General features: G+C 43.3%; 1 protein-coding gene across 9 annotated transcripts in view; it reads left to right on the forward strand.

The window, feature by feature from the left end:
• The window catches only part of gramd1ba (GRAM domain containing 1Ba), a 1,045,225-nt gene that overhangs the window by 781,467 nt on the left and 251,609 nt on the right, over positions 1-12,149 (forward strand). The window contains exon 1 of one of the 9 annotated variants that reach the window (XM_072486675.1): positions 6,963-7,234. The exons of the other annotated variants lie outside the window; for them this stretch is intronic. Coding sequence (XP_072342776.1) covers positions 7,224-7,234 — 11 coding nt within the window. The 5' untranslated portion in view covers positions 6,963-7,223. Of the gene's footprint in view, positions 1-6,962; positions 7,235-12,149 lie in introns of those variants that run through there. 9 annotated transcript variants of the gene reach the window in all.

Raw genomic sequence — 12,149 nt, forward strand, 5'->3', positions numbered from 1 at the left:
AGGCTCTCTTGTTCGTTTTAGGAGCAGGCGAATGTTCGGCATTGACAGGACAGGCCTGGGATGCACAGGTGACCAATGTCTTCGGGCTTAGCATAGAGGCAGGAGCGGTGCGGCTGGCAATGGTGCTGGTGCCGAGGGCAGCTAGACGACTAGAGCAGGCGGCCTGTGTCCATGTCTAAATAGCTGTCAGAGACTTCTGATCATATCTGGCATCTCCGCTTTCTGGGTTCGACTGACGGAGGCGACAGTGATCGGTGTGGTGACCTAGGCGGCAGCGGGGAATGTGGACAGACCTAGACTGGCATATTCTGAGTCTGTTCCGAAGGCTCCCGCGTGCGACGCAGGTGTGGTCCAGGTGGCGATTGGCTTCAGGTCCCTGTGAGCGGACCAAATAAGAAACCAGACCAGTCGCCATATCCGGGACCCATGTGGCGCCGGCACAGAAATTGCACACGTATACCGCATCCGCTGGTTTGAAGTCCCGCCGCTACGAGCGTCAACCTGTTCGACCTGTCTGTCTCAGCGAGGTCCTGTCGCTGGCGGATCCGGGCGCTTGTGTCCGGGATGACAAGGCTGGGGCAGGTCCAGAGCCAAACCCCATCAGCATTTGCTGGTTACACACCCGTGGTAGCATGAGGGGTCGTCCTGTAACTGAAGAGGAAACTGGCTAATCACGTCTCCCAAGACATGATCAGTTTCTTCATTGCCCGTTTAAAAGTTTGGACCACCCGCTGAGCCAAACCGTTCCAGGCTGGGTGATGAGGGTGGTCCGTACATGCTGAATTCCGTTCGAGGTCATGAATGACTCAAACTCCTTGCTGGTGAACGCGCCGTCGTTATCCAACACCAATGCTTCGGTATTCAATTGGTGCTGAATGTGTGCCGCAGCCTATTCACGGTTGTCTTTGTGGTCACAGTTTGTACCTTGTGGACCTTGAGCCACTTTGAGTGGGCATCTACCATAACGAGGAATGTCGACCCCTGGAACGGGCCGACATAGTTTATGTTAACGCAGGACCAATGTTTTCCCAGCCATTCCCAAGGGTGCATTGGTGCAGCCAGTGGAGCCTTCTGGTTCCTGGCATGGGCCGCAGCACTGGGACATCTTCCCAATGTTCCGAGTCTATCCCGGGCCACCAGACCTAGTTGTGGGCCAGCATCTTCATCTTGGATACCCCCGGGTGTCTACTGTGGAAGTTTTGCAACAAGAGCGCACGATCAGGTTCCGGGCCAACCATCCGTGACCCTCAAAATAAGATGCGGTCCTCTACGCTCAGCTCCGTGAGCTTCGTCGTATAGGTCTGCAGATCGTCGGGCAAAGTTCTGTGATCCCCATACTGGACAACGTATCGGACTTGAGATAACTGTGGGTCCGTCTGGGTCCACTCTTTTATGCAAGCTGCCATGACCGGCAAGGAATCCATGAAGTGGAGGGCCGCTACTACTTTGGCGGCCGTGGCAGGAGGGGGGGCAGGCGGCTTAATGAGTTGGCATGTGGGATCCATGTGCCCCGGCAGTGTTCCAGCGTGTTTCATATGCTTAGGAGTAATACCGGTCGCTGGACCCCGGCGGAAGTGTTCGGAGAAATCACTCTGTCCTCTAAGTAGCCAAGACGATAAATCCACGGCCGTAGACATACTGGTGGAACTTCCTCACACCAAATACAACTGCCGGGCCCTCCTTCCCGATTTGGGCATAGTTCCGCTCGGTGTCGGCCAGTGTGCACGACTGCGCCCAGGTCAGGGTTTTTATACTCAGTAGTATACTTTTTATACAAGTTTTTAATACTTGTTAAGGGGAAACCCCGCCCCCAATTACCAGAGGGGTACATACTCAGCTGTGTAAGGTGGAATCGTATGGAACACACTCATTGGCCCCCAACGGGGTCGTAAAACCTATGGGTCAGTGTTATCACTCCTGTGGTGCAATTACATTTCCTCAGTTTACAAAATGCAAATAGTTGTGTTCTCGTCCGGGATCCTAACAAGGCCCTAATAGGCATGTTTTAAAATACTTTTCAAAAATATTCAGTTTACTAAGAAACTGACTTGTGGCACACCAATGAAGCGAGCAAACACCAATGAAGCTAGCAAACATGTCAGTATAACTTTCCTTAAACCATTTCCAGTGATTTGTAAATCTAGCTACTTAAGTGAAAGTTTGGATACACTTGGTAAAAGAAAATGGTGAAAAATATTTTTTAGCGGTATTTTTAAAAAATCTGCCGGATTATAACTCTTAAATACAACAACAAAAGATTATCTTCTGTTACACTGCTGGATTGCAAGAAGTTCATGAAAGGTATTACATTTGTGATGCAAATGTACTTTGGTGGAAATTTGAAGCATAACCTAACCAGTGAAATTTCAAGCACGATTCCCCAGTTTTGTTCAAAACTTCGGAACTATTTCATTCAGTATGAATAAGGCCGCATGTTGAAAAAAATGTTACTTATAAAAAGCACACTGCAGGAGAATGCCCCCCCCCCCCCAACAACACGTTGTAGTATTGCTGTTGTCTGAAGATGATAAAACAAGGTTTTCTTTCTGTTGTGCACGGGTAAGATCATGCTCAAAGTACTGAGCTCTCCAGGTTCCTTACTTCCATTTAAGAACATTCCAAAGCGTAGCCATGACCATTTCTATATGTCAGCTCTGCAGTGGAGTTTTCAGGATAGGGCTGCTCCCTGAATACACCCCTGGAAAACAACCTGATGGCGAGGTGTCTACCTGATTTGATAATTAGCAGTGACTATTTCACATGTCCATGAGTTTTCCATAAAACAATCATGAGCAATCACTTCATAACCTATTTCACTTCATAACCTATTTCACTCAGACATATATGGAATATGTCGGGGTTAATTTTTAAAAAACCAAGCAGGATAGCACCTGTGAGAAGATTTTCTAAAGTGAGTTAGTATGTCACTATCGGACAATATGGGTTCCCCCAGAGAGGTACTCTGTGTGATCAATCTCAAAATTACTTCAAAGCATCCCAATAAAATTGTTGTTTCTAGTAACTTAGGGAAAATGTTATTTTATCTTGTATGTTTCAAAGAGTGCACTGAATAATTGGCAGTATATTCAGAGGTGTGATTTGTTAAATTAACTCTCAATTTGATGATCCAGCAAATTGTGTGATATGCAGGTAGCTTGCATAACTTAAAATATTCTTAAAATATTGGCATTGTTTTCTGAATCATATGTGCATTCCGCTTTCACTGACCAAAAACAAAATAGCCTGAATAGATTAAGTTCTGTTGGTTTGAGTACAAAAGCTCCCTACCAGAACCGCAGTATCAACCTTTGCACTGAACAGTAAGCTCCCATATTTTCACAGTAAATACCTATGTTTCCAAAATTCTTCCAAGGTTATAAATAATTATAGATTTTGAAATCCATTTTGTAATCAGGGGCTCTCTTTTCCCAAACAGGTTAGCGCTGTACCTTTTTATATCCAAAATGGGGTTGCTTATGTCAAGGACCAAGACCCATAGTGCAGGATATCATTAAGAGTAGGAAAGAAGGCGAGTCAATAATTAGTGCTGGGGCTGGGCTGGTACCATGGTTGGGCGTGTTAATTGGCAGAATAATGGAAGATTTGAGGCAGTAAGGCCTGGGGTTCTGGAAAAGAATGAATTGGAGATGGGAGCAATCAATCTTGATTTAAAACAGTGCAGGGAGGAGGAAGAATTAGGGAGGAGGAAGAATTGTCAGAACAACATGTTAGTACCAGAGACACTGAGTAAATTTCAAAGGAGTAAGAGCTGTTGTATTATTGATTAAAATAGAAACAAAAGGTGGTAGCTTCAAGAAAATGCATTAGTCAAATCAACTGTCTTGTCTTTGATATTAATTTGCAAAGGAAAGTTCAAAATGTGATTGACAATCACAAGCTTAAATTGGATGTACAAATTCTGGTTATGTAATGTTGATGGGAGTCTGTTCTCTCTTACCCCCACCCCATGCCCATCAAGTTTTGTAAACCTTTATATAAGCTATGAATAGGAATGAAATTGAAGGCATCAATTATTCACTGACGCTACCAGCGTGTGTGGAAGCTTAAATTCGTCAATAGTGCTATAGTCATTAATGTATGGATGCTTTAGCTTTAATGTACATTTCAATTTGTAGAAGGGGTCACCGGTGCTAAAAGTGCCACTTACTCAACAATAACCTGCTCACTGACACTCAGTTTGAGTTCCACCAGTGCACTCAGTTCCTCATTTCATTACAGCCTTAGTCCAAACATTGACCCAAGAGCTGAACTCAAGAGGTGAGGCCAGAATGATTGCCCTTGACTCCAAGGCAGCATTTCACAGAATGTGGCATCAAAATTGGAGTCAATGGGAATCGGGAAGCAAACTCTCCACTATTTGGAGTCATACCTAGCACAAAGGAAAATGGCTGTGGTTGTTAAAGCACAATAATCTCAGTCCCAGGACATTACTGCAGGAGTTCCTCAGAGTAGCGTCCTAGGCCCAACCATCTTTAGTTCCTTCAACAGTGACCATCCCTCCATCACAAGGTCAGAAGTGGGAATGTTTGCGCAGGAGATTCACTAGGTTGATCCCAGAGTTGAGGGGATTAGATTATGACGAGAGGTTGAGTAGACTGGGATTGTACTCGTTGGAGTTTAGAAGGATGTGGGGGGATCTTATTGAAACATATAAAATTATGAAGGGAATAGATAGGATAGATGCGGGCAGGTTGTTTCCACTGGTCGGGGAAAGCAGAACTAGGGAGCATAGCCTCAAAATAAGGGGAAGTAGATTTAGGACCGAGTTTAGGAGGAACTTCTTCACCCAAAGGGTTGTGAATCTCTGGAATTCCTTGCCCAGTGAAGCAGTTGAGGCTCCTTCTTTAAACATTTTTAAGGAAAAGATAGATACCTTTCTAAAGAATAAAGGGATTTGGGGATATGGTGTACGGGCCGGAGAGTAGAGCTGAGTCCACAAAGATCAGCCATGATCTCATTGAATGGTGGAGCAGGCTCGAGGGGCCAGATGGCCTACTCCTGTTCCTAGTTCTTATGTTCTTATTTGTGCAGCATCATTCACAACTGCTCAGATACTGAAACAGCACATGCCCAAATACAGCAAGATCTGAGCAGCATTAAGGCTTGGGCTGATAAGTGGCAAGTACTACTTAAGTGCCAAGCAATGACCATCTCCAACAAGAGCGAATCTAACAATCTCCCCATGGCATTCAATAACATTACTTGCACAATTTCCCAACATCAGCATCCTTGACCAGAAACTGGACTGGGCCAGCCACATAGAAACACTGGCAGGTCTAAATCATGGAACTCTGCGGGGAGTAACTCACCACCTGACTATCCAAAGCCTGTTCACCATTCACAAGGCGCAAGTCAGGAGCGTGATGGACAACTCTCCAGTTTCCTGTACGAGTGCACCTCCAAAACATTGAAGAAGCTTGACACCATCAACATCCACTCCCTCCATCACTGATGCAAAGTGTGTACCATCTGTAGGATGCACTGCAGCAACTCACCAAGGCTCCTTCAACAGCTACCTTCCAAACCTGCGGCCTCTGCCACGTAGTCTGATAAGGGCAGCAGATGCATCGGAAGACCACCAGCAAGTTGTTTCTCCATCCACCCAAGCCACTCATCATCCTGGCTTGGAACCATATCACCTTATTTTTCGCTGTTGCCGTGTCAAAATGATGGAACTTCCTACGCCATATGGACTGAAGATAGTTTATGAATGAATTGCAGCAGTTTGAGTGCCTTCCTAGATTATCTTCATCCTTGCAGTACCCAAAGGCTTTTAAAAAGAAGACCATATATACTATTATGCACTGCCCTTTCAAGTCCACAACTCCCATTACCGCTGCTGACTATTCACTTTGCACTGATTTCCATGATGCTGTTTTATTATGTGGGTATTATGCAAAAGATCGATCTGCATTTATACGCCTGCCAGCTGTCTCAAAATGCTTTATGACCAACAAAATTCTTTGAAAGTGTAGACACTGTTGTAATGTAAGAAACATTGCAGCCAGTTTGCGCAGAGCAAGCTCCTCAACAACAATGTGATAATGACCGGATAATCTGTTTTTTGTGATGTTGATTAAGAGGTAAATATTGACCAAGACGCCAGGAATAATTCGCCTGCTCTTCTTCAATACAGCTCATTGGGGTTTTTTGCATCCACCTAAGAAGACAAATAGGCCTCAGTTTCACGGCTCCACCGACCATGCATGACACCCTCCATGCTGTAGTTCGACAGGTTAAGATCCCCATAAATTATAGATTCCTATACATGCTGCACAAGCGGAATTTGCACTGGAGACTTGTGATTCAGAGATGCAACTAGAACTAGAGATAAATTTTATTTTATTTTGACATGTGAACTTCTCACATTGCTGAATATGCATGATTGAATAAAAAATCGGACATGATGCTTCTTCTTTCTCTGAAGACAGGTCCTTGCCGGTTATTTGCCAAACCACAGCTAAGTGCCATGATTTTTTGCTACCGTGCAGGGCAAGGAGGCAGGCCCTAAGTTTATTTTGGTTATAACAGGGATCAAACCCTGTGCTGTTGGCATTAATCTGATGCACATTCTAGCTAGCTGGCTAACCAGCCTCTCCATTATAATATTAACAATACTATATAGACTTCTGAAATATGGTTACAACATATTGCATTGATATCACAGTGCTTGCTTGTAATTAAATTAATAAAATTGGAAAACATTGGAAACTCCACAAACCCAGGTTGTGATAACATTGAAGTACTTGGATTTTTAATGGTTAAAACTGGGAAGGGAGGTCTTGAAGTAATGTAGTTCACAGACAGATTGGCTGAACTAGCATTGATCTGGACATGCAGCCAAACCAAGCCAGGAAAGGGGTGTAAATTGACCTGGCGAGTGATGTCACCTCCATTCATGAGGGGCATGAATAATTCAACAACTGACAGACTGCACCAGGCAGCAGCATTTTGTAAAACAGCTGAATCGGTGTGGGTTTTTTTGTGTGAGGAGCAAGACTGGAAAAGCAGCCATAATATAGCAATGATTGAAGTGAACCTGACTGGTTGCATACAGTGCCGAATTTTATATTCAAAACAACCTTTGACTCCTTTAATTCTGGTCTTGTGATGGTAGTGGAGGTGCGGATCCTCCCACCATCTCACAGACCCTGAATGTATGAATGAAGCTCTAGGTGTTTGTCAGTGTGGTGCAGTCCTTAATGGCTTCCAGGTTAGTGCTGCTTTTTGACGATATGTTTCTATATATTTACTGTCTAGTTGAGAAAGAATCTGTCCTGAGAAAAGAATCTGACCTGAGAAAATATCAGTTGTGTATTTTTATAACGAGCAGAAAACTGAATTGTTTGAATTCATTGTCTGGGCAGTAATGCTTGCTTTTCCCAGGCATGTCTGCTCAAGCGATATAATTCTGAGCTCTTTAGAATGAAAGGAGGTTGGAGGAGAGAGTCATTATAATCCTGAGGCCTAGTTACATCATGCTTTGTTTTTTTTTGGCTTCTGCTCAGTTGATTCGTTCACAATGTTGTCTCCATATTTTCAAAGAAATTAAAATACCTGGCCACTCAAAAAAAAATATAATTGAATTTTGAATGCGTCACAGAGTGGGTGCAGAGACTGGCAGGCATTAAGCACTGGAGTCGGAGTCAGTACACCGTATGATGGAGAGCATTGTCCATATGCCTCCTCAGTGTGTGGCACATTGTTTAATCCCAAGAGACAAAATAACACTCTGTTCAACATATTAGCATGGGTCACTGCACAGATATCAGTGCAGTTTCTGTATGTTTTATATAGGTTTTCGTTTCAAATGGTCATCTATTTATCCTCCTCATGCACACACTTAACCCTTGGATATTCCTGAAACATTATTTTGCTGCATTTTAAGTAAACCCATCCATATGCTAATTTTAAGAATTGTTTGCATGATATTTGCTCATCTCATGAAAACAAGATTGAACAAACCTTCCTAATTATTACATTTCAGTGATATTAAATTCTGTGCAGTGCGGGTTTTGCAGTGAAGCTAAAGCACATTGTATGAGGCAATTCCCCTTGAGGTGGCCTGACATGTTAACCGGGTCAAAATAATGAATGCTCTTGGTAACCTTTGCCAGCTGTCAGTTTACCAGTTAGCCAACCCATCAGTCCAGCACAACCAATTGTTCATTGCTGACCTGCACAACCTTTCCCAGCCATAATTGAAAGTTGGCAGCCAGAAAACAGGGGTGGCGATGGTGCACAGTTGCTTGAATGCATAGCTTCTTTCTTGCTCTTGGTGCTCTGCAATCCACACTGCAGTGTAAACGGACACATTTCAGAGCACTGGCAGGCAGGTTTTTGATAAATCAGTTTAAGCAAAAAAATAAGCTGCATTATGGGAGACCACCAGAGTGAGAGAGCGGCATCGGTTGACAATGGTATGATTGGAAGATTGTGCACAGTGATTCTGATGCATTCTGACTGTTGAAGTCTGCCACCTGGCCGAGTCTTTATGTCAGCAGGGAACATTTTGCAACCTCCAGAAAATGAAGCAAAACTCTAGACCTCAAGAGAAAGAAATGTATGCAGATGGCACAGAATGTTGTCCTGGGACTGCAAAGTATAGAGTGCTCTATAACCTATGATCTACTGGAAGAATGTGATGGTAAATTTAACTGTGAATTGTTAAAATTGTAACGTGTTCATTATGTTCGAAATTTTATTTTGCTGCTAAATCCTCAGGATACTGCAAAATAAAAGTAACAGCTGAAAGCATTTTCAAAAACTATTTTGAGCAATGTTATTGATTCCCCTTTCCTGATTTACTTCTTGTTCATTACTCAGTTCTTGATTAGCAATGTTACTGTCCTGTAATATTTCAGGCTCTTCCCATTGTTGTTAGCCTTGTTGTTTTTATAATCAATATGATAGAGCCATTAGACAATTTTAACATATGTTTTACATTTGTGAGATTTTGAAGTGAGATTTTGAAGTGTATTATCCAGTTTATATGTGTGATTGTTTAATATTTGATGGGCACACACCAGAAGCATTATTTCAATTATAAATTAGATTTGGAAGTAGTTCCTGTTCAATTATTTTATCCAAGTAAAAGTACATCATAGTTAAATGTTTATGTTCCACAATTGTACACTATTATCTGTGAAGAAATAGTTTCCTAAATTAAATCCATTATTTAAAAATTCATTACGCTTGGCAAACGTGTGGAAATAAGTCGCAAAGTTAAACAGAATATGACTCTTTCTTCAACAAGTAATTACAGTTGAGGTAAATCTGCGAAAAGTTGTCAATATAATAGAGACAGCCGAGAATGTTGCGATCCTGATTTCTACTTACTTCAGAATATTCAGGTGCCAACTTTGAATAGTTAGGTGCGCTATCTTCCATTCATGACCATTCGGTATTGGACTTCTATATCTATCATTTATGCTGGATTTAAACTTGTCTTCAGCATATATTTTATGAGTTAGGGTTTTTCTTTGAACTGCAATAGTCCTCTAAAATAAGTTATTGAAGCCTAGGAATACTTCAAGGTAAATGACAAAGCTATTATAATATCCTGTATAATAGTGATGACTGATTATTATTTTTGTGCAACTAGAGGCGAGATCCTACGGCTACACAACCCGTCGTCGTGCAGCATGGCAGTTGAAAGCTGGGAGACCCCACTCCCTGGATCTACCCAGCTTGCAGCGCTCGTGAGATTCAACGCAATCTTGCGAGGTGAATCCCGCACGCAAAGGGCGGTGTCATGTTTTGGCAAATCTGCATATTAGAATGAGACAAGGGGATCGGAAGCCGCCAGCTCGAAGCCCTTCGGGCAAGGTGGTGCCTTGGCACTGCTGGTGCCACTTGGGTACCATGGCAGTGCCAGCCTGGCACCTTGGCAGTTCCATGGGAGTGCTAGCTGGCACTGCAAAGGTGCCCAGGTAGTTCTGCCAGGGTTCCAAATTGCCACTGCCAAAGTGCAAAGCTTGCATTCTTTTGCAGGCGCGTGATCGGGCCAAGGTTGCCCGGATTGGGTGTTTTTGGGAGGGTGGGGGACCCTCTGCGTTCGGGCTGGGTGGGGAGAAGTCCGGGATTGTTTTGGAGGCCTTGGAGATCGGGACGCCATTTTAAAAAAGAATCGGACTATGTGTGGCCTCGGTCACGCGTTCCCTGTTCAGGCTCCTTATTCAGCACGAGTCATGTCGAATAGTCATATCTTTCTCAGTACTGCGAGCAGGTAAATGCGCTCGCTGGGGGACTTTGTCCCCTTTTGGGAAGATCGTGCCCTATATTTTTAGCGTTTCTGCTCAGCAAGATAAAGGATGTCAATGCTGGGAAATGGAACCCCACCTATTTTGGGTGTTCAATATCATTTTGAAATATTCTTGTCAGGTATGATGATATTGGATGCAAAGTAAAGCACCCCAACCCGAGAACCGCATTCAGCGACATTTCTATTTCCCACATGCGAGGTCGGTTATCTCTGTTGGTTGGGGACGACTGGTTCATGACGTGGATCAACGTCAAAAGCGAGGGTTCATTTCCTCTACCAGCTGACGTTATTCGTGAAGGCCCCACCTTGTCGACCTTGCCCCACCTGACCCTCAGGTTAAATCACCACCAGTCAGCTCTCTCAAAAGAGAGAGCAACCTATGGTCCTCTGGGACTATGGCGAGTTTCACTTTCATTTAATTTCCCATATCAATCACTCCTACATGAATGAGAGTGACCATTTGTTGTATTTTTGTAAATGGTGTTGAACCATTTTATACCATTCATTAAACTATCTAAAAGCTGGGAATTCCGGTCAGCCCTTCCTTATGGTCATGGTTATATTTACAATGTTTTTATTTTGGAAGATAGCATTTCAAATAAGCACAATGGTCCTGCATTAGCTGAAGCAGAGAACCTTGCAGTGAACACCCTGAAATGGATGTTTTTCTTCACGTATCTAGTTTTAATAATTGACAACTGTGCAGCGAAGTTAGCATGGCATCTGGAATCTCCTGAATGTTGGGTCCAATAATCTTGCTCCTTAACCGGTGAAATTTAAGGATAGAGAGAAAATGATGGAGAAGCAAGCAAGGTAAAGTTGGATAAAATTACATATAGAAGAAAAATGGTTAAGAGAGAAAAAAATAATTTTTTAAAAATCAAGGAACAGTTTACCGAGAGGAGTAAGATTTCTGGGATTCTGTGATTTCATTGTGTCATTGTTCCTTTTCTGAGCCTGCAAGATTGGGTAGGATGTATTGGTTTTCACTCACTTCATTAACAAAGTCCTTGTGGCCAGAATTGCCAGCCCTAAATGACTGCATTAAGATTCATTTGTATTGATGGTGAAAATTAAGCAATTTCACAATGTACAATGGGACACTGGCAGTGAGTAGGTATTGTCTTTTGGCTTCGACTAGGCTAGTCGTGGAGCAGTACAACTTGGTGGGGGGGGCAAGTGTGTTACTGTGAAAATCCCCTAGTCGCCACACTAGGCCACCTGAGATTGCCTTGGTACTGGAGCTGCTGTGGAATCGGAATCCCGAACATCATCTTGCCTGGCTTTTGTTGCTGGTTGTCACTTTTTTGAGTTGAGCTACATGGATTTAAACAGTTTCTCACTGGTATCATGTTTTGTTATGCTCTTGACGAAGCATAAGCTGCTTCCTTGATGTGCACTCTGATAAAGGAAGGTTCAGACTTGGAGATAGCTTCAACACGTTTATTGAACTATCAACAATTCTCCAACTTTGATTCGACGCTATTGTTAATCCTGCTATAGCTACTCAGACTGACTAACCAGTCTGCTACAATCCACGTGGTGGGAGTGATGTGTTCCAAATCAACCCTGTGTCTGTACTCACTGAGTGTCTCCACTGGAAAGAGACTGAGCATGTGTGATGTGTCCTTATGTATGGGTTGGTGTAATGCCCTCCTGTGGTAGTGTCACCTCTGTGTGTATCGTGACTGCCCATTGGTCGTGTCCTATTTTACTGACCTATTGGTTGACTACCTGTGTGTCATGTCTCTGGTGTTCCCTCTAGTGTCTAGCTAGGTGTAGTGTATGTGAGGATTCTTTTGCAGCCAGTCCGGATGAAATGATCAGTCGAACACCTCGTTACTTTAACATGTTTATTTCTCGG

This window comes from Scyliorhinus torazame, chromosome 21, assembly GCF_047496885.1.
Source record: "Scyliorhinus torazame isolate Kashiwa2021f chromosome 21, sScyTor2.1, whole genome shotgun sequence".
In the NCBI taxonomy this organism is placed as follows: Eukaryota; Metazoa; Chordata; class Chondrichthyes; order Carcharhiniformes; family Scyliorhinidae; genus Scyliorhinus; species Scyliorhinus torazame.